This window comes from Capronia epimyces (assembly GCF_000585565.1).
Source record: "Capronia epimyces CBS 606.96 chromosome Unknown aczIQ-supercont1.4, whole genome shotgun sequence".
Lineage (NCBI taxonomy): Eukaryota > Fungi > Ascomycota > Eurotiomycetes > Chaetothyriales > Herpotrichiellaceae > Capronia > Capronia epimyces.
The window spans coordinates 587197-608612 of record NW_006912907.1 but is presented as its reverse complement, the minus strand read 5'-3'; the positions used below and the strand labels follow the sequence as shown (position 1 = coordinate 608612).

The window sequence follows — 21416 nt, the reverse complement described above, 5'->3', positions numbered from 1 at the left end:
TATCCTCTCGCCAATACTACTTTACCTGTACCCTGCTGACCTTCTCCTCTGCGTTCAGCCTTCCTAGCAGGTACGACCTAGTAATATTAATAGTGGGTGTCAGAATTCACTGCGTACCCCTCCCGGATTTAGGTAGAATATACAGCCTTTTCTTCCCATCCTCGACAACGATATCCGTACTAGATAATTTATACAATCATGGCTGGTAATGCTACTCTCTATATAGATTCCATCCTCTCATATTAGTAGGATATTCATCTGGTAGAGCTGGAATGGTGGTCGAAGAACATGCCATTATCACAGTATTCACTCATCTGAGCCGCAATTCCGGCATCCTGATTGGCGGAGTGCCACCCACCCGTGATTGGATGGATTGGATAGAATCATCCCCATTGAATTACTCTCAGCACCATCAGTAGAAAAACTTTTTGCATTCAGTCGAGCATGTCTATCATTGCCTCAATGCCTTCCAGCATAGGCCATCCTGGCCAGGGTATCAAGCCATGAATCATTGCCACCGTCATCGTCATCGTCATCGTCATCCTCATCATTGTGATTGACTGCCATCTCCAAGGGTCATGACTGCCTCCATCAATCAAGGCCATTCATGCGCCATGTCATGCTTCGTCCTAGTCATCAAGTCTGTCTGCTAGACTGGCGACAGGCCCGCAGATCGATCAAGCAGCCAGATAGTCAGGATCATGGCACAGATCTGACCCCCAGACCCGGATACTTCTCCATCATCTCTTCAGGACTCCGATCCAGATGTTGCGGAAGCCTAATTGCAGACTCTGGACGTTCTTGTGCCTCTTTCGCCTCTTTCGCCTCTGTCTTCCAGGCCTTTTCCAATTCCTCGGCATTACACAAGCGCTCGTAGAGTTTCGCGCCGTCAATTCGGACTTTGCAATTTGCGACCTGCTCGGAGAACGGGGCATCGGGGGCGATCTCTTGGAGACTAAACTCGATCCCGGAGTCAAGATTAGGGCTGCCATCGTCGTTACGAAATACCTAAGCAGTGTCAGTCGGTGAACCACAACATCAAGGTATATGGTCGCGCTTACTGATTCTGCGCACAAGTCGTATTTCACTTGCGCTCCAGTCGCATCGTGCTCAAGCCAGGATTTCCACATCAACAAGGTCGCCTTACGGCTCTTTCCCGAGGATTCGATATCGACACCGATCATAATCCGGGTTTTCCCTAGCGAGGTACAAAAGTACTCGTATGCGAGATCTTTCAACGCCTTGCGCTTTTGTGAATATGCTATTTCGACGATAAGACCGGGGAACCCGGAAGAATGGTCGAGATGACCCCATGATATATCAGGAGAGTGGCTGCTAGGAAGCATTTCGAGATTGGATTCGACATCAGTACTAAGTCTGAGTTCGATCTCTCGCGCAAATTTTGAGGCAACTTCGAGATCTCCTGAGCGGAACGTGTCGAGCTCGCGCTCGATGTTAAGAAGAACCCCGACGGCAGACGTCCCGTGAGTAGGAGATGGCTTCCTTAGGACGAATTTCGAGGTCGAGCCAAAATAGTCATAGCTATAATTCGCAGATGTCAGCGAAAACCGAGCTAGTTTTAGAGCTGAATATTCACTATACCGTTGTTTCGAGTAATAATAGTTGCCGCTCAACTTCTGCCGAAGGATTGGGAAGGCACTTGGGGATAAGGGAAATTTCAGCCAAGGCTGAGGCGCGACCACTCGTCCAGCGCGACGATTCTCGAGTTCACGCATGATGTCGCCGATCTCATCACGTTCTAGGGAAAAGGGAGGAGTAGTGCCTTGCTGAGAGGGTCGAACCAGGGAACGAGAAGTACAACTCTCACCGTGTAGTGCATCCATCTTGTGTTTGAAAAGCTCTAAAGCTTCTGTGTCCATTGTGGTGATTACAATACAAAGGATCACCCGGTCGCGTTCAGAGAGAACTTTATAAAAACATACATCTTGATCGGTAACAGATGGTCCGGTGATATAATATCATCAAATGCCTGCCAAGAGATATAGTACGGTCGACCAGTACTAACAAAATGTACGCAGACTCACCACGGTCGATCATTGTAGTCTGAAATGGCAGACAGGTATACCGGCACGTGCCACCACGTGCCCGAATGAAGCTACTTACTAAGCAACTTCGGGAGCATGCCAAGACCGTTGAGATACAGTACAGGGATGTCGCAGCACTTCACCTCTCCGGCAGTGGCGGACAAGGGAAGGCCTAGGCAAAGGAACAAAGGAACCAGGAACTGTAGTGACAGCACTATGACCGTTTGTGACTTATCCATCCAGGTCATTCCATTACTGTTACTGTTGAACGTCCCCCCGGCGTTTGACGCAACAATTGACTCTATGCCGGACCACTTCTATGGCGTCCAATGCAGCAGTACGGAAGAGGAGGAGGCCAGCGCTGTCGTGTGAGTCATGCCGTCAGCGGAAGATCAAGTAAGTAACAGCTCAACTCCTCCTCCTCCACACATCCGGCGTGAGACTGACTCAATCTTGTAGATGCGACCGATCTCAGCCTTGCGAGCATTGCGCCCTGTCTAGAATAGGATGCACTTACACTGCAAGTCCAAAGGCTTCTGGTATCAAATACCTAACCGCTGTCTTCAGCCAGCATGGAACTTCTCCGGATCGTCGAGACTCTCGGTCTCAGGTATCCCATACAGTTGATAACTCTCCGACCAACACGGAAACGACGCAGACAACCCAACAGCTTGTTGAAACAGTCCCAGAACAAGATCAGAGGCCCACCGGAGCCGCAGGTTTTCAACCTGAGGCGATGAACATTGCGTGTGGCTCTCGTGGACCTATGAAGGGTGTCTTTTCAAAGAGCCGGTACTTTGGTCAGAGCCATTGGATGAATTGTTGCATTTCCCCCTCAATTCAAGTTATTTTTGAGCTTTGCTATCAACAAGATGCTGATTCAATCTCGGAGATCCACCATCTTCACCAGAAATGTAAGACCGCCGGCCGGGCGATCAAGGCAGACGAGAAGATACTTCCACAAGTTGCTCCTGACCTGAGTGATTACATTCCGGGTCGTGAGGTGGCCGACAAACTCGTACATTCGTACTTGGAGACCTTCGAGTGCATATATCCAGTTCTACACGTCCCCAGCTTTTTATCAGAATACGAAGGGTATTGGCTTGATCCCAAGATCGCCAGCAATACGTTAGTTACAAAGCTGTTGCTTGTCATGGCTATTGGCACAATCTTCCAGCCTCAGGCCGAGGTGGCGACACTCCGGCCATCTGCTTTACAGTGGATCTATGTTGCTCAGACCTGGCTCAGCACTCCCTTTGACAAGCAGTGCCTGACTGTTGAAGGAATGCAAATCCAATGTCTTCTGCTTCTAGCAAGGTTAGCATATGATGTCGATGGGGATATGCTTTGGCTGAGCGCCGGATATCTTGTTCGGGCTGCCATGCATATCGGCCTTCACATCGATGCAGAGTCATATACCTTCCAAAAGCCATGCCCTCAGGACATTCAGCACAGAAGGAAGCTCTGGGCCACAGTGCTCGAAATAGTTGTTCAGACTAGCATGGACTCTGGCGGCCTCCCAATGATCAGTGCCAACGACTATGATTGCAAGCCCCCTTTGAACGCTGATGACATGGAGCAGAAAGATCTCGACGGGTTTCTTTCCACCGTGAAACCCCACGATCAGTTCACACAGTCTTCTTTACAAATAATGCTGGTGAGGTCGCTGCCCCTTCGACTGGAAATCGCAGCTTTCGTCAACAATTTCCGTCCCGAGTCCGGAACATACGACAAGGCGATACAACTCTCTGAGAAGCTCTTGAAAGAATGCAGCGCCAATTCTGCCCTTCTTCAGACCTTTAAAAAATCATCGTCTGGTCCTACCGACTTCCAGGTGAACTTGGTCGAGCTGATGACGCATCAATTTCTTCTCGCTCTGCATTGGCCTTACGCGCTCAAGGCCAAATCATACCGGACCTTCTATTACTCTAGGAAAGTCTGCTTAGACTCAGCCTTACTCCTCTCCTCCAACTCTTCGCAAACCCAGGGCGATGCATACACCCATCTTCGAATCTGGGGGGGAGGTCTCTTCCGAGCGGTCCCTCTAACAACCACTAGCCTCATTGCGGAGGAGCTGTTTGACCAGATTGAAACCGACGCCGCATCCTTCAGTAAAAATGCGACATTGCTGGACAGAAGAAATGGACTCTGCAAATACATCCAAGACTATGTGCAGTTCGCCCTGGTTCGAATCAGACACGGACAACCCGATGTCAAAGGCCACATGGTATTCTCGGCCGTCCTGGCGAAAGCTGAGGCACTCCTCAGTGGGAACCCCGTCGAAGAAAGCATCTTGGCGGCTCTCCAGAAGAGCCTCACCATCTGCTATGAAGTGCTGCGAGAGCAAATAGGAGGATTATCTCCGCAGCTTCGTCCGCCCAAATCCGGGACGCAGCTACAGCTCGGGATAGGTGACACAGTGGATGCTCCGTTGACTGGCAATATAATGGTGAGTCAGGCTGTTGTGTTTGATGGAGCAGTAGCTAATCAATTTTCAGACTTCTGATGGGTGGCTGGGGCTTGATGACTTTGAAAACATGGACTGGTGGCTCCCTTCATCGATCATGGATCCGATGGCCGAGAGCCTATAACCGAGATTTGATGGGCGCACGAGCAGTTTGTGCTTTGTGAAAGGCCTACACAGCAAGTCAAGCGCAAACAACAGAAAACAAAGCATTCAGGTAATCATGAATGAGGGTTCGCGGTATAGACGGGGGTAAGATGCTGAATAAGCGGAGATACGCCCAGTTGGTCAAAAGGCCGAGAATCGCCGAACAAGCCGCGCTGTCTTCTCACAGCCTTGTCGCAGCCTTGTGGGCTTCTTTGTCTGGGGCAATGCTGATTCAGCGGACATTAGAAGAATCCAAACAATCACCGAGCACGACTCGGTGCTGTGACTAGTCCTTTCAAGAACTATATTATGAGCCGAGGACGCTGCTGGTTGAAAAGGCGACTTCTTCAAATCTTGAGAGACCAATGTCCAATTGCTTCTTGGCCCTTTTTTCGCCTCCACAACGACCGTCGTAGATATGGCGGCGCCGATTTCCTCTCAACAGTCCGCTCTACATGATGATATGCAACCGACAAGCCATGCCACTAACAGCAGCCTCGGTGACGCCGCTGGAGCGGAAAAAGGTGATCTCCAAGTGCCCACCGACTACCCTGATGGAGGAGCTGCCGCTTGGGCCGTTGCGATTGGCACTTCTGCCGTCCTCTTTTGCACTTTGGGATATGTCAACTCGTTTGGGTGTGTCTTCTCGAATGAGTTTCAAAAGTCGATGCTAACAGGCCTCAAGCGTCTATCAGACCTACTACCAGGAACATCAACTGAAGACGACCAGCCCTTCTACGATTGCTTGGATCGGATCGCTGCAAGCATTCTTCCAGTTTTCCGGAAGCCTTTTTGGCGGCCCATTGTTCGATCGATATGGTGCAACGGTTAGACATGCCTGGTTCCACCCCGGTCTTGAAATGCCATGCTGATGAACCCGCCAGGTCATGCGGATCCCTGCACTGCTCTATGTCTTTTCGATCATGATGACCAGCATCTGCACAAAGTACTGGCACTTCCTCTTAGCGCAAGGCATTTTCGGCGGCATTTCGCTGGGAATGACCTTTGCTCCCGCCGCCGCGGCCGTGGGCCAATACTTCCACAAGCACCGAGGGGTCGCCATGGGCATCGGGATTGCAGGGTCCTCCCTTGGGGGGGTCGTCTTTCCCATTGCTCTGAACCAACTGCTGCGCAAGCCCAACCTGGGCTTCGGCTGGTCCGTCCGCATCGTCGGCTTCATAGTCTTGGCCCTGCTCGCGCCGTCCTGCCTATTCATCAAGGCCCGTCTTCCACCTCGAAACACGTCTTTCTTCCTGCCTCGGGCTTTCAAGGAACTGCGCTACACCAGCCTGGTGGGATCATCCTTCTTCCTTATCATGGGATTGTTCCCTCCCATGTTTTTCCTGCCTTCGTACGCCATCGCGCACGGCATGAGCTCCGAATTGGCCTTCTACCTGGTCGCCATCCTCAACTCGGCCTCGCTGCCCGGCCGCGTCATTCCAGGCTTCCTCGCCGACCGATTCGGCCGCCTCAACATGCTGTTCCTGGCCGGCCTCAGCACCGGCATCCTCTCTCTCTGCTGGCAGGCCTGCCACACCAACGCCGCCATCCTGCTCTATACCGTGCTCTTCGGCTTCTGTTCCGGAGCCATCATCTCCGGCCAGGTCGTCGCCTTGGCCACCGTCCCAAAAGACCCCCGGAACATCGGCACCTACTTGGGCATGGGCCTGGGGGCTGCCGCACTCGCCACTCTCGTCGGCCCGCCTGCCGGCGGCGCCATGGTCAAGAACTACCACGCCTACACCCAGGTCTCCATCTTCAGCGGCGTCGTGTGTCTGGTCGGCGCTGCCCTGGTCATTCCGGCCAAGCTGACCGCGGGACATGACCTGTTGTCCCGGAACTGAGTCTGAGTTTGGCCCCCGAAAAAGAACCCTGCCGATGAGCATTGAGGCCGCAGAAGGGAGCGGGAATTTGTGCACGAAACGAAGGGTGACATGAGTCTGGCTGGAGAGCTTGACTGGAGATTTCGATACTGTCATGGTTGGCGCGGGCTAAGGCGGAAAGCGGAGGGTGGTGGCCGTGGTACACCATGATTCGGGCATGATATACCTACACTCAGATAGGCAGACGGCAAAATTGACAGACAGAGAATAGATTGAGGTACTCTGTATGTTCATATGTGTAGGTAGATATATATCCCACACTTCGGTGCGACCCTACCCGTCGGCCATCAGCCCACCCCCGATTCAAGCTCTAATTCTCATGCCTCCGCTTGACACAGTGTCCAAGGTAACCCCCGCTTGTCGCCCTCTCGGACGTCTATATAAACATCGCCGAAAGAAACAAAAAAAAAGAAAAACTCCCCTCGTCGTCATCAATCGTAATCGTACACTCGACCCCATCCGCCCCCGAGCCACACAATCGTGCTTAAAGACCGCGTAGAACGATGTGCTCGGTCCATGTTTGCCGCTTTGGAGGGAGCGAAGGGCCGTCAGAAATCATATCTCTCGCTTGGATTTTGCAAATTGCCTCGCTTGCCTGCATGAAATCATTGTCGAAGCCGGAAAAGATAACCCAGCATAGGAAAGGAACAGAATAACAAAAATGGCACGTCGCAAATCGCGAACCGCCGGGGACATGACAAAATCTCGCTGCTAGGTTTACAAGTCCTGGATTGACCAAGTGGCCCACCGCTCAATCCCACATTTCCTGCGTGTCTTGGTCAGTCCCCTGTCGGACCTGTCATTGCTCTTGTCGGCTTCGTCCACCGGCGGCAGCCACAACTTGGCACGCCCGGTAGCGTCGTTGCTCAATTTACCGCACTTCCGCATATTCATTTCGCAGACAAAGACACGAAGGAAGTCCCTATTCTCACGTGGTTCACGTGGTCGAGGCTGCCCTTCTGCCTTAGATGCCTCATCGTCCCAGAGGGCTTGAGCTGCCCGGTGTTTGTTACTCGGCGTCCCGTCGGGTTCAAGCCAGGTAGGCGGACTAGAAGCATTGGCCGTGCGGATACTCGACGGAATACACGTCGCTAGCGGAACAACTGGAGGCAGCTGAATGGTGCTGCTCCTCGGCTCCTTGATTCTGCCCTGCTCATCGGCAACCGGTGTAGGTTTCTTGTTCTGGTACTTTCGTTTTATTTTCAATTTGGGTCTCGTGTCCGCTTCGGAGGATGACGGGTTCCTCTTCTCTTCGACCCAGAAATGTAGCTGAGCCGGAGATTCAGGCGGGACGAAAATATTCGGATTGAGATATCGGCGCAGGGCGGCTGAGGGGGGTTCGTCCGATGGCGGTGGCCGTCGGTCGTCAGTCAAGGCAGGCTGGAAGTCGAAAATGGACCTCGACAGGAATTCATCAGGCTGTGCGAGGGGCGGATTAGTTGCAAGGCTGGAAACCGTCTGCGCCGCGGATTTCAGTGCCTTAAGTGAGGCCGTCAAACTCGACTTGAACGAGGTCGGTCTTTTCCCTGCCGCCACAGATCTCTGCTTCGGCCTCGTTGGGGGTGATATGGCTAGCTCGGGAGTGGTGGCACCACTGTAGCTGTCGTCATCATCGTCCAGAGACAGCAGAGGGTGATGGCTGCTGCAGTCCTCTGAGCTCGCCATCTGACGGCACCGATGATCACAGGGAGATCGGACGGTGGCTGGCGACACACTGGCTGTATCTGTGGTGCTGTAGTCGTCTGGAGAAAGCAGAGAAGGCATTGATTCGCTGGAAAGAGACCTGCTAGACATGGTTCCCGCGTCAAAGCCTTCGCTGCCGACAATCATTTGACTTCCCACCAGACCGTCAATGGTGCCAAACAATCCTTCAAATTGTGGGTTTGTCCAGCTCCCTGACGGACTGGCATCCCTGCTCGGCTGCACATCGTCCCTGAGCAGTTTGCTGAAATCCGCCACATAGTCACCCTTGGGCAACCGTTGACCTGGCCTCGGCCTGGGTCTCCTCCGGACGGGAATTGTGGTTGATGAAAGGATGTCCTGGACAGATTCATTTCTCTTTGGTATGGGCTGGGACGCGACATTTGAGCTGTCCCTTGAGGTCTGCAGCGACGAGGGCCCCTGCCGGTGAGCTGGAGTGAGAGGCTGTCCCTCGGCACGCGTTGGGATCTGGACAGGGTCGGAAGAGGACTTGTAGGAGGAGGAGCCTGGCTGTTTGGAAAGGCTTTGGGAGAGGGCGGACCGCCCTGGTGAGCGAACGTCTTCCAACTTTCTTCTGGAGAGAGGGTCCTTTTCACTAAAGTCGAATTGTTGTCTTTGCCCCAGTTGAGTCTGGGCAAAGACACGGGGGACTATCATAATCGGGGGTTTGCGAACTCAGGGCAGGAGTATGGCATTCAGCCTCGCAGAAGCCGACTTGAGGGGGCTACAGCGTCATGCCAGAGTAGCGTCGAGTCGATAACCGGACGGAAGGTGTGCTGCGGCGTGGAATCGATCAATTGAGACGGTGGTGATGAGGTGAGAGAGAGAGGCGACAGGAGATATGAGCAGGACAGCATGGCTAAGCAGCCATAATGTTCCAGTGATCGAGCTGACGGTGTCACGGCAAGGGTTGGGTTCGCTTCGCTTCGCTTCGCGTGGAGGGTATGGGTAGAGAGTAGTAATAATGCTACCAACGATATCAGGCAGCGCAGGGCGAGAGTTGGTCGTGTGCACATAGAGAGGAAGATAAGGGGGCCAGTGTTGGCTATCGAGGCCGGCTGATTGGCGGGTGGCGGGAAGGGGCTAGTGAGGTCAGAGTGCGCACTGTGCCGCGGAGTGCGTCCGTCCAGGCGAGGCGGGCGTGGGACGGCCTTAGGTACGTACCTAGTAGTAGGCTTAGGCACCTGAGAGCGAGCCTGGGAGACACTGCAGGGGCCGGACGGAGGCTGCCAGGGCTGCCAGGGCCCCTGTACGACGATGACGGTGATTCACGCAGCCATCGCACCGACGCCGCACCCTGTTGGCCACTACGGTTGTACGCTCCGGAAAGTGTGGTCCGACTGCGATCCTCCCCACGAACTTGCGCTGATTTCCTTCTGTCGTCTCGGGTTGGCTTGCTCGTTTGGCCAGCTGCCAGTGCCTCCACCCTCAGATATCCGAGATTTCGGTGTGCAGTCCCGACATCTGGCGTTGCGCCTGGCCTCTCCGTTCCACTTCCTCGTGGATACCTGCCTGCTGCCACCCGCACGGATCCGCGATGACTGGAAATGAAATCCCCTTCTTAGCTACCCATGCTGTGCGACGACGCGATCGGTTGGCGATGATGGCTGAAGGGTTTCTAGCGGGATACTCACTCCACGGACTCAGGTACCAGAACAGGAACAGGAACAACGCAGAGAAGCGACACGCAGAAAAGCAAGCAGGGCGAGGGGGAAAGCTGCCAATGGCGAATATTGGGTAATACTTATCGAGTAATAAAAATCATAGCCGCGTGGGCGGCAGCGGATGATAGTCCGACACACCTCAAGTGTTCAAGAAATTCGAGCTCCTCGTGTGATATTGTTATTTGTTATTGCGATGCCATGCCATGCGATGCTACGCTGATGAGTGAGGTGGACCGATCAGGTCGACCTCTAGCGAGGACGACATTACTTTGCAGAACTCCTGTAGTACCTGCAGGTAGTGGTAGTGGGCATATGGTCAAGCACTCCTACTCTCGAGCAAGCTGGCTTTATCCTAGCCTCTACGCATATCCGTCGCTGCAACGCCGAGCCATAAGTTGAAGCCTGATCCTTAACCCTAACATAGGGCGTACAGTCTTAAGTCTTTCTCTTTCCAGCAACCGAATAGCCTATTCCGAAAGGTACCCACTGTTAGGGGCCTGGAAGCAGAGAGAAGGGACTGTTTAACTCTAGTGTACGGAGTACTCATCTGATCCAATAGTCAGTCAGTTAGTCGACGGAGGACTCTGGTCTGGAGACTCGAGAGAACACCAAGACATCCTCTGCTCTCTCAACTCTCCCGACCATCAATAATTAATCACTATCCACCGGTTTGCCAGCTCCGCGGATCCATTCTGCTGCCCGTGCCTTGACCGCCTCAACCCGTCGCTCATCTCCTTCCGACTCTTCAAAGGCCAGCCAACGCTTGAAAAAGTACTTTGCCTGCTTCGGCTTCAGCTTGCCGCCGAAGATCCGCTCAAACAATGCCCGAATCTGCTCCTGGTCGCCCTGCTTGAGTTCGAGGTCGAGCAGAACATTGAACACGTCCACCCGCTTCGGAAATGAGCTGATCAATCCCTCAAAGATGGTCCGCCCCCTCTCTGCCAATCCATTGGGCGACTTGAATTCCAGCTGGGCAAATTTCAGGGTCACGTCGAGGTGGGTGAACTTGGGTAGCGTCTGAAGAGCACGTGGCAGCAGTGCTCGGGCGTTGTCGGCCTCCCCCCTGCTGTCGAATAGAAAGGTGGCATAGTTGATCCACACCTTCGGGTCCTGCGCAAACTTTTTGAGCATTTGCTGGAACAGGTCGTCCGCCCTGTCGTGCTTGCCCGATTGAATGTAGATGCTCGTCAGCCTTGAGTAGATTTCCCAAGGGTCGTTGTATTCGCAGGCCCGTTTGAATGTTGTCTCAATCGCCTCTTGGTCTCCGTAGGCGTTTTCCAAGTTCAAAAGTGCAACCCACACGTTCAGTTTCTCTGCCTCTAGCCCGAGACCGATCGACTTCAAGGCTCGTTCCCCAATCTGGCGTGCTTGGTCGGCGTCGCCCAATTCCAGGTGAAAGGCCATGTACTGAAGCCACAAGAGCGATGAGTCCGGCTCGCTCATCAGCAGCCTCTCGAAATCATCTATGGACTGTGGTCCATCCACATCCAGATCTCCTGTCCGATCGACTTGGAAATCGGCTCTCTTCTTTTTCTTCTTTTTAGGAATTGTGCTCGATACGTCATCCTCTTCTGAACCCAGTTCTTCGGCCGCTCGTTTGGGGGCTCTCGCGCTTTGATTGTCTGAAATTCCATACCAGTCGAAGCCTCCTACATTGAGACCTTTGCTTTCCGAAGCTGGGGCCGAACCCTTGACCGCATCGTGTTCACTGTCGTCCGAGTCGCCATTCTCGTCACCAAGCTCGTCGGCAAGATCAGAGTCGTCGTCGTTAGTATGCTCTGTTCCCGCCTCATCGTCGCTGTCAGCTGCATCTTGCCTTTTTTCATCGAACTGTGCGCCACCATCCTCATCGCTGTCATCATCCGATCCCGCCTCGCTCCCTGAATCATTTTCGTCCACGTTGGCGAAGTAAGTTGCTTTCATGCCGAAATTGACCTTTCTGTTGGCGGGGTCAAGTTTGAGGACCTTGGCCTTCACAAGGTCGCCCTCTTGGAACAGTTTGGTGGCATCTTGGACACGTTGCTCAGCTATTTCACTGCGGTGACATAGCCCGCGTACATTCTCAGAGTTATCAACCAAAATGAAAACGCCGAAGGTCTCAACCTTGACAACTTTTCCAGTCACGACGTCTCCCACATGGAGATCGTTGAATGTAAGCGGTGCCTTATAGTCGGGGTTGAGAGCCGATTCCTTCAGGCTCATCTGGATGTGGCCGGATGCCTCATCGACCAAAATGATTTTCCCTTCCACGAGCTGGTCCCGCTGAAACTGGTCTTTCCAATCCTTCAAATAGCTGTCGGAGAGATGTGCCACTCTTACGAAAGCCGTAATGCCGTGTCCAAGTGTCACGAAAACACCTTTGTCCGTCACATTGCTAATAAATCCTCGCACCACTTCATTGACGGTAAGCTGACTGAGAGAAGTGATTTCTGGATCGGTAACTTTCATCGAAGAGCTGAGTACCTTAGAAGGCCGAGTTGACAACTGGATCTTTTTGTTTGGGACATTCACACTGAGAACACATACTCGGAGGACGTCATTCTTCTGAAATTTGGCTGGGTTTGCGTCGGTGTAGTCGTCAGCCATGTCAATCAGGTCGACAGCGCCTACTGTCTGGTCGCTCAGTTGAACTAGAATATTGTGGTCGCTCACTTTGGTGACACGACCCGGGAGCACGAGTCCCTTGGAGATATCCTTGATCGTGAGAGAGCTGGCTAGGCCATCTGACCTGGCTGTCAGATCCAAGCGATTCTTCTCAGGGTCAACGGCAAGGACATGGACTCTAAGGGCAGATCCAATCGGAAAGTTCTTTTCCAAATTAGCAGCCAATGATAAGTCATCGGACACATCTGTTGCCCGGATCCTGCCTCGTACGGAAGGTGATATATTCACCCATAAGTAGTTTTCTGAGATATTGTTGACGAAGGCAAGCCATGAAGACCCGACCGACAGTTCTCCTAATGTGAGGGCGGGTGGTGCAGAAGTTCCTACTGACTTCGGCTTGCACGAAAGTTCAAAGACTGTGTTTTTGCCATTCCGATGCGTAAGGGGAAGGAACCGGTGATTTCGGGTGTCGTGGGCCCCAAGTATTCGGACCGTAAGTTCTTGTTTGGGACTGAATTGCTTGAGGGGTTTCTTGCGATCTTTAATGTCTTTCCAATCATCAAAAATCTCAGATGCGTCAATACGACCCTGTACATCTTTGGCCAACTCCACGTTGATCTGAGTATCCTTGACTGAGACGATTCGTGCTTTTGTGACTCGGCCCACAGAAAGATCTTTGATGGTCTGGATCTTTGCATCAACAGGGTTCACAAGTGTTGGTACCTCTTGAACACTGTGAGGTGCGGTCGGTTTCGAGTCATTGCCGACAGACGTTTCCCTCATTGTCAGCCAGAATCGGGGGGTGGCACCCTTGTAGTCGATGGATAGGACTCTTGCTGTGACAGGTTGTAACTTTGTCATTCCAAAATCATTTTCTTCTGCGTTCTCAACAGGCACATGTGCTTTCGTGATAAGTGCACTGATCCCACCGGCAAAGCTCACAAACACGCCGTCCTTGGTGATGTTGGACACGAATCCAGTAACTAGGGCGTTCTTTTGCAGCTGTTCGTAACTCTTGAGAAGAGTGCCCTCCTGGGCCGCTCTGATCAGACTTTGTTTGTTTGACACCAAAACCAGTCTCCTCTTTGGCAGCACTTGTAAGATGAGCAAATTCTCGAGTTTTTGACCGACTCGTATCTTTTGGAATGTGGATTCTCTCTTCTTCAAGGATCCATCAGATACATGATCCAAAGTCAATCGGGCAATGGCGTCGGATTCTCCCAGTCGGAGCAAGGTGTCATCTTGAGATTTCTCGAAAACGGTGCCCTTGACAACAGTTCCAGGTTGCAGCGTCGACAGCGAAGACTCGATCGATGGGTTGGACTTGTTGATATCACGGCATGAAATAGTCAGGCGCCTCTCGGCCGCGTTGATGCTGATGGCGTTGACTGTCACGACCTGACCCACACGAAAATGCTGGGTTGCGTCCTTTATGTAAGCTTCACTCATCTCAGAAACAGGCAGGAAACCCCGGACTGGTCCGTAGAATCGTACAACTGCCCCGAGTGGGTCGACTTTGGTCAATGTGCCAACTGTCGAGTCACCGGTCTCGATGTCCTCATATCTCAACCACGGTTTCTGATCGGTATTGACCAGAGTCTTCTTCAATGTTAGTCTGATACGTCGTTTCACAGGATCCGTTGTGATCACTCGTGCCGTCACCACCTGGCCTTCTCTGAATTTTCTTTCAGGATGTTTCAGGTCGACATCAGACATGTGAATCTGCGGCACAAGACCAGTGACGCCCTCTGCGAGATTGACTAGTAGGCCTTGCACTCCGTTCGAGCCCACCAGCAATTTTTCAATCGTCCCCTTGATGACTGCGCCCAAGGGAACATCTTCAAATCTCAGAAAAGGCTGCTGGAGTACTTTCTGCTGTAGAGACACCAAGTAAAGGTCATCAACGGGATTGTAGTCGATCACTCGAGCCTTGTGGTCAGAACCCAGCTTGAATGGACCACTAGTTTCGGATAGAGAGTCGACTTTCTCGTCTGACAAGCGCGAAATATGTGCAAACCCCAAAGTGTGGGGGCCTAGCTGTAGGTAGAGACCAAGTCCGGGCTCAACGCGAATAACAGATGCCGCGTCAACGATGGAAGATAAAGACAATTCTCCATCTGCCTGAGCATCCGCCTTCGTGGTGAGATCCATGTCCAGTAAATTCTCCAGGACCGAGAAACCGAGCTTCTTCGTTTCTGAGAGGGGAAACGAACAAATCAACCGACCGACTATCTTCTTGCCCGGCTCAAACTTGGCCAAGAATGCTTCTTTGTCCTTGAAGGAGCCTGAGTGGACGACATCCGCTGTAACATCAAGGAGACCCATGACTTTCCCTGAAAGGCCGACGTCCGCTCTGTTGCTGATTAGAATCTCCACCTTGGTTCCTGGAAGAAATGCGTCAATGGACGGGGCGCTTTCCAGGACCGTCCATTTAGAAGGATCCGCTGAAAGTTTTACCACTCGACTGTTGGAACCAAGCTCAATAACGCTGCAGAGCAAGACAGCACCGGTCCTGATGTCCGAGAAGGATAGGTTGCCAGGCAACTGGCTTTTCGGGATGAAACCGCGAACAGTTTGGTCTTCGAGAGCGAGATCAGCTACCAATCCATGGTCCTCAATGCTGCTTACAGCGACCTGGACTGTGGCACCAACCGCCAGATTTGATCTATCAATACCCACATTTGTCAATGATGGCTCAACAGACAACTCAATGCGTTTTCGTGAAGCTGTTTTTGGTCCGGTTTTCTCCTGCTCGGTAGATGTAACTGCTACTCGTAAATACTGTCCAATCCGGAAGTAGTTTGTGAGCGCAATGTCGTGGTCATCATCCTGCTCGCTATCGCTAGAGGCGTCCTCTTCCTCATTCTGACTCAAGAGCCCTTGTATCTTGTGGCTCAGCTGTGTCGAAATAGAGGTCAAGGGAACATATCCCACGAGATTGTTCGGTAATGCGACAGTCAGAGCCCTGGGACCCGCGGACGTGATTTGACCTAAAATCAAAGATCCTGTGGTTATCCGCTTATAGCTGAGGCCTTCGATTCGAACCTCCGGGCCATTGGCAACAGCGGCATCTTTGGACCGCGCTTTCTTTTTCCGGGGTTGTTTGGTAGGCTTCTGTACCTCGGTATCCAAATCTGGATCTTCTTCTTCATCACTTGTGTCACTCAATGATTTGCCTCCATCACCGAAGAGGTCTTGACCACGCTTCTGCTCCCTTTCGACGTCCCGGGAGGCCTTTGCATGAATTTGCTTTCTTTCTAACGGGGTCAACAGGCCCGCGCCTCCTCGAGGAAAAGCCGGTAGCTCCTTGGTGAGTATAGAGACTGCCTTCGGCCTCTGACTCTTATCCTGGACGGAGGGCGTGTCTGCGGTCTTGGGCTTGCCGTCGGATTTCGGTCGCTTGATGGCAGGTTTGGTCGACACCTCATCGCCCGCAAGTTTGCGCTTTGCGGAGGCCATGCTGAGATATGCCAACGGAACTCAACAAATGCTGGGCCACCTATGCTCTCTATGAACGGTGCCCTATGCCTAGCTCGATGGAATGTCGAGAGGCTTAGTTCTTCGACATTGAAATCCTACGGCCATGAAATTTTCTGGAGTAATTCAAGTTGCAACTGCGAAACTTTTTTGTGGAGACAGGCTTTGGTGCATCAAATCATTCTTAGCTGTTGGTGGTAGGGTGGGTGTGTGGGAGGCAAGAAGCTAGCCCCGGCCTACCTGCTGTTTTCAATCTACCCTGGAACTCGGCGCGTCTCACGCACCACTTTACGCGAGGCGCGACTACAGCTGGCGAGCTCTTCTCGACAGTCGTGGGACCATACTCTGTAGTCCGTACACACTTCTCACCACACGGTTCCAACCGCCACCCTGCAGTCTATCCCGTGTGTAAAATTTACAAGAAGTCATGCTTTCTGGGTGACAGAATACAACCACAGGCCTATTAGTGTGTCGAGTCAACACTCTCACGTCAACAATGGATTCCACGCCTGAACGACGAGCCCCAGCAGAGGCTGTCACTTTTGCTGTCGAACCCGATGAGAATAAGAGTCCTCGACGAAGTGGCCGTGTGAAGAAGAACCCTTCCGTAACGCCTAAACGTTTTACCAGGTTCTTTACTCCCAGATCTCGAAATCCACAGCGTGCCGTTCGAACCTCCCGGAAAGCATTACAAGACCTGTCCGCCGCGAGGTTGAATAGCCGATCCCAGGCAAGCGGAATTCTAGGCCTCCCCCTTGATGAGCAGAGTATCCGAGCCAGAAAGAAGAGGAAGCTCTCATTCGTATCCATCTCCTCGATTCCGTCTTCTCCGATTAAGAATAATACTGTCTCGAATCAAGAAAACGCTGAGCCCAGGCGAGCTGAATATCCCACGGTCGACCCTGAACATAATTCTGCGTACATCGATAGTGATGAGGACGATGCAGAAGATGTCGAGCTATTAGGGAACAAAGCATTCCCGCCACGATTGGTACCCTACCGGTCTCTCAGCACTTCCGCTGGCCTGCTATCAAGACGGGTGGAGGGAAGAAGGATGATAAGAGAGGGCAATGATAGCAAGCTTTGGCAACATGAGACGGCGAACTTCTACAGTTCACCTGACGATCATTGCCATTACAACCTCTCCGGACCTCATTTCCCAGCTCTGCCATTCTGCGCTGCCGGATTCAAGACTGTCCCATTAGTGGCAATTGGAGATGAGGATGGTACTGTGCGCATCCACGATGGAGAAGATCCGAGTCTTCCATACCAAAAGATTTTCATGACCATGTATCCACACGACAATGCCATCATGGACATGGAACTATCTCCAGACGACAGCCTGCTTGCAACAGCGTCAGGGGACCAAACCTGTCGGATCATCGACATGAAGCAGCACCAATCTACATATACTCTCCGAGGGCACACTGGGTCCATCAAACGTGTACAGTTCCAGCCTGGCTCTGGAAACAACATTCTGGCGACTTGTTCCCGAGATGGCAGCGTGTGCCTGTGGGACTTACGCTGTGCGGCAAGTAGAGGTTCGTGGGTATTTAAGAACCTGAGTCGGGAACCCGATTCTTTTTTATGCCAAAGTGCAGATGTCAATTGCCTGAACCAGATTCGAGACGCACATACTGCGTTTGACCTCCAAGGAAGAACGAAAGGCAGGCGCAGGCAAATGCCGGTTTCTGCAAGGTCTGATTTTGCAGTGACGACATGTGCATTCATCAGCGCAAGTCGGCCGCACATGCTGGCCACTGCCTCGGAGAACGATGCCATCATCAAGCTGTGGGATATGCGGACATCGTACAAATCACGAAGTGGACGCCCTACACCGGTGTCTGCAACCATGGAACCCAAGAGCCACGAGAACCACCGACAGTTCGGCGTGACTTCGATCGCCATGAGTACCGATGGGGCGAGGCTGTACTCGTTGTGTCGCGACCACACAGTGTACGCCTATTCCACATCTCACCTAGTGCTAGGAGGGGCGCCCGAGATGTCTCTGACCTCGTCTCATCCATTCCGGCAGTCGCGCAACGCAGGCCAAGGGCTGGGGCCGTTGTACGGATTCCGCCACCGCGCTTTGCGCCTAGCCTCTTTCTACGACAAGCTGGCAGTTCGGCACCGAAGTCAGGATAACACAGAGCTAATAGCCACAGGAACCCGGGAAGAATGTGCGGTTCTATTTCCAACGGACGAGCGGTACCTCACCAAATCCACACAACGGCGGCCACTCCTGGCCGATGAGCCGGGCAGTGCCAGTGCCAGTCTGTGGCCTTCTGCTCGACTCACGCGATCAGCATCGTCTTCAACCTCGAGGAGCGGGCAACAACCTCCGGAAGATAGCGATGGCGACTGTCCCATATATTATCACGGCACTGCATTGGTCAAGGGTCACGTGAAGGAAGTCACCGCCGTGGCGTGGACAATCAATGGCAACCTAGTCACCACAGCGGACGACTACACATCCAGATGCTGGCGCGAGGATGCCCAGCAAGCACGGGCGCTGCGGCTGAATACGGACCGTGACTTGGCGAGGTACCAGAGTGGCTGGGCGGAGGTGCAGAAGGGGTACGATGATGATGAGGCTGAGTGAGGAAGGGGGTGGGGAGAGGTCGAGGCAACCATACTGTGGAAGTAGGCTTTCTGGATCTGTCGTATCCGTGGTTCCTTGTAAGGAGACACCGGACTAGAAAGCCCGAGACTGGACGATTGATCGATTCTACTTGGATACCTGAACGGAACAAGGACTTGAATTGGGTCTTTTTCTGCACCGCTGTTCGAGGCTGCTCAAGCATGGTGTGAGTTTGTGTCTGCACAAAGAGCATGCAAGCTCTACAAAAAGCAATGACGGGTTGGATTTCCGGGGCGTTCATCATAACTGGAGACATTGGCTCTCTCTCTCTCTGTGTGTCTACAGTGCCTTGCCTGTAAACAACATGTACGAATCAATGAATGAACGAGGCTTTTTGTGACAGTGTAGCTTGCCGCCCCATCAGGATCTTGGAATATCAATCATCATACGAGAGCATGACCTCAGCGATCGATGCGTTACACCTGCGCAGGACATGCGGTCCGTGGCTGGGTTCTAGGCTCAATCGAACCTCCCCATTTCCACCGTGATGCTTTTGTGGCAACTTGTCTAGCAAGACTATCGTCGCGTTGTAAAAATACAAGGATCCCCCGGAGCCAAGAGAAAAGCAGGAAGCAATAATAGCAGCCTGAGGCTCAACAAAAGTCGTGACTATCTTTCTTTCATAACTTCGTGATACTAACACACTGGTCCGTCGTCTCGCAGCTCGAGCTGGCCGAGATAGGCACTGACAAATCGAAGATTTCTTCAACAGGGCCGATGTCCCTTGGCACCATAACCTCGCCATCACTTGTGTCTGGCGTTGTCATCGTCTCTGAGCGCCACCACATGTACACTCACGGATCAATCTCTTCAACTCGGCGTTTTCTTGCAGCAGTTTGTAATTCTCCTCCTCGGCGCGCATAAGTTCGATTTTGTATTGCTCAATGCCAGCTCCAGGCGACACTTCTCTGGCACCCTTGTTGCCAGGCCTCAGGACAGGAGCGTTGGGGCTAGGACTGGGAGCTGACCGGTTCGTCGTGCTTGATCCGGACGTTGGTGGTCTTTTTGGCCCAGAGCCGAATGACAAAGCCGAGCTGGACGTTAGAGGTCTGTTCTCATCGTTTCGTGATTGTGATCCGGCAGAGCTGTACGTGTTACTGACCTGCTCGGGATCTTGTTCCGAGAGGATACCGGCCAGGCCGGGTCTAGGAGTCTTATGTCTCCGGCTGAGACTTCTGCCTAAGCTGGGAAAGAGGCGAGGTCCATCACGATCTTTGAGGGTGCCCGATAGGGCCGGCGCTTCTCTTAACGTGCCGTTTGAGCGAGTCAGGCCAGAGAGGAGTTTGGTTGGGGAGAGGCTCTTTTTCCGCGCCTCGTGCTCGATGCGCAAAGAGTCGAGAATGGTCGAGGCCGCAGGCTCCATTTCACATATTTCGCCGATGATTTTGCGGGCCTTCTCAAGCGTGCGGATAGCCACGGTAAAATTGCTTGGTACGTGAGGCAGCATGGTGTCAATGTAAAGGCCGTACCGTGAGATACGTTGCGCTGGCTCCATAAGCAAGGACGGCGCCTGTTGGATCGACGTTGTGCCTTCCTTGAGAAATTGATCCAGGTTGGACGCGACCTGAGAGTGGAGATCAAGGTATTCTCGGTAAGGCATGGGAAATCTGGGGAAGTGGTTCAGAAGAATCTTCGCGAAGCTATAGATGCCCATGGGATCCTTGGCAGTCTGAAGCAGTCGAGGGTCCCGCTGGGCGGAATCGAGAAAAGCAAGAGCGGCGTCCTCTGAGGCTTGGAGAGCTGTCTCAATGTCATCCAAGAATGCTAAATTCAAGTCTTTGATCTGGTCCAGAAGAGAAGGGAACCGGATCATGGCATTGACGGCTTTTTGACTGCGCGAGCTTGAGAATTTGGAACTCAAAGATTTGGGAGTACGGCCCTGGTGTGTGACCAGGTCTATTAGGTCTTGTAGGCGGGTGATGTATCTATCTTCAGTATCCACGAACTCGCACATTTTAAACCGCAACGACTCCAGCTGGTCCAGCGAGTGTTGAGGGGCGAGCGGCGTGCTGGCCTTGCGATTTGCCGGGGTTGAGGCGGAAGGGGACCGTTTTGACTGAAAGCTGGGAATTCGTTTCGAAGGGGTGAAGGCATGCGGGGCTCGGCTTACTCCGTTGTTGCCAGACTCTGGTGGGAGAAACGAAGGCCTTGTCTTCCTGATTGAAGCCAGTGGCTTGATCGGCGACTGGGGGCTCGGGGGTCGCTCTTTGGAGAAGGGTCGCAGGGCCTCAACGATCTCTTCTGGGTTGGTGACTTTGCTCATTCGACATGTCACTTGAGCTGCATGTGTCTGGCCCCATTTCAATGCGATGCCGTGATGTAAATTCTCGTCGGCTATGGCATTCTTGACCTCGGTGGGGACCTCGGAGAAGTATCTGCACAGTGCGAAAGCAATTCCGCGGGAGACATCGTCTCGCTGTTTATCTTCGGGAAGCTTATGGACTGCGGCGTAGTAGCTGCTATTCGGAGCGACTGAAAAGGCTCCATAGGTCTTGAATCCGGCGGCGCTGAGAATGGTGGTTCGAATACGGGAGGTGGATGCCAGGGAACCAACAGACTGGACGGGATAGTAGAAGACGAGGATGCGAGGCAGGTAAGGAGGATCTTCTGCGTAGTAAATGGTAGGCGGCTCCGACGGGTTGAGGATGGCCGACAAAGCGACCAGGTTGCCGGACTTGGACATGGTGGGAGGGAGATTTGGTGTGGAAGGTGGGAGGGTAAAGGGCGCAGGTCAGGAGCACGACGGAGGAGGAGGAGCAGCGGTAGAGACAGCCATGGTTGGGGAATACG

At 52.9% G+C, this 21416-nt stretch overlaps 7 protein-coding genes across 7 annotated transcripts; 3 read left to right on the top strand and 4 right to left on the bottom strand.

The window, feature by feature from the left end:
• Positions 1–699: 699 nt before the first annotated feature.
• On the bottom strand, positions 700–1736 carry A1O3_04841 (uncharacterized protein; the record flags this gene model as incomplete). The annotated part of the gene is made up of 2 exons (XM_007734969.1): positions 700–1008; positions 1062–1736. 2 exons carry the CDS (start codon positions 1734–1736, stop codon positions 700–702), a joined length of 984 nt encoding a protein of 327 aa, XP_007733159.1.
• A 1045-nt stretch (positions 1737–2781) lies between these two features.
• A1O3_04840 (uncharacterized protein) lies at positions 2782–4636 on the top strand (the record flags this gene model as incomplete). Its single annotated transcript, XM_007734968.1, has 2 exons — positions 2782–4494; positions 4544–4636. The coding sequence occupies 2 exons, from the start codon at positions 2782–2784 to the stop codon at positions 4634–4636; spliced, it is 1806 nt and encodes a 601-aa protein (XP_007733158.1).
• Positions 4637–5074: 438 nt separating this feature from the next.
• A1O3_04839 (uncharacterized protein) lies at positions 5075–6500 on the top strand (the record flags this gene model as incomplete). Its single annotated transcript, XM_007734967.1, has 3 exons — positions 5075–5292; positions 5342–5483; positions 5541–6500. The coding sequence occupies 3 exons, from the start codon at positions 5075–5077 to the stop codon at positions 6498–6500; spliced, it is 1320 nt and encodes a 439-aa protein (XP_007733157.1).
• Positions 6501–7256: 756 nt separating this feature from the next.
• On the bottom strand, positions 7257–8897 carry A1O3_04838 (uncharacterized protein; the record flags this gene model as incomplete). The annotated part of the gene is made up of 1 exon (XM_007734966.1): positions 7257–8897. The coding sequence occupies one exon, from the start codon at positions 8895–8897 to the stop codon at positions 7257–7259; it is 1641 nt and encodes a 546-aa protein (XP_007733156.1).
• A 1658-nt stretch (positions 8898–10555) lies between these two features.
• On the bottom strand, positions 10556–15967 carry A1O3_04837 (uncharacterized protein; the record flags this gene model as incomplete). The annotated part of the gene is made up of 1 exon (XM_007734965.1): positions 10556–15967. The coding sequence occupies one exon, from the start codon at positions 15965–15967 to the stop codon at positions 10556–10558; it is 5412 nt and encodes a 1803-aa protein (XP_007733155.1).
• A 514-nt stretch (positions 15968–16481) lies between these two features.
• Positions 16482–18587, top strand: A1O3_04836 (uncharacterized protein; the record flags this gene model as incomplete). Its single annotated transcript, XM_007734964.1, has 1 exon — positions 16482–18587. One exon carries the CDS (start codon positions 16482–16484, stop codon positions 18585–18587), a length of 2106 nt encoding a protein of 701 aa, XP_007733154.1.
• An 802-nt stretch (positions 18588–19389) lies between these two features.
• On the bottom strand, positions 19390–21309 carry A1O3_04835 (uncharacterized protein; the record flags this gene model as incomplete). Its single annotated transcript, XM_007734963.1, has 1 exon — positions 19390–21309. One exon carries the CDS (start codon positions 21307–21309, stop codon positions 19390–19392), a length of 1920 nt encoding a protein of 639 aa, XP_007733153.1.
• Positions 21310–21416: the final 107 nt, after the last annotated feature.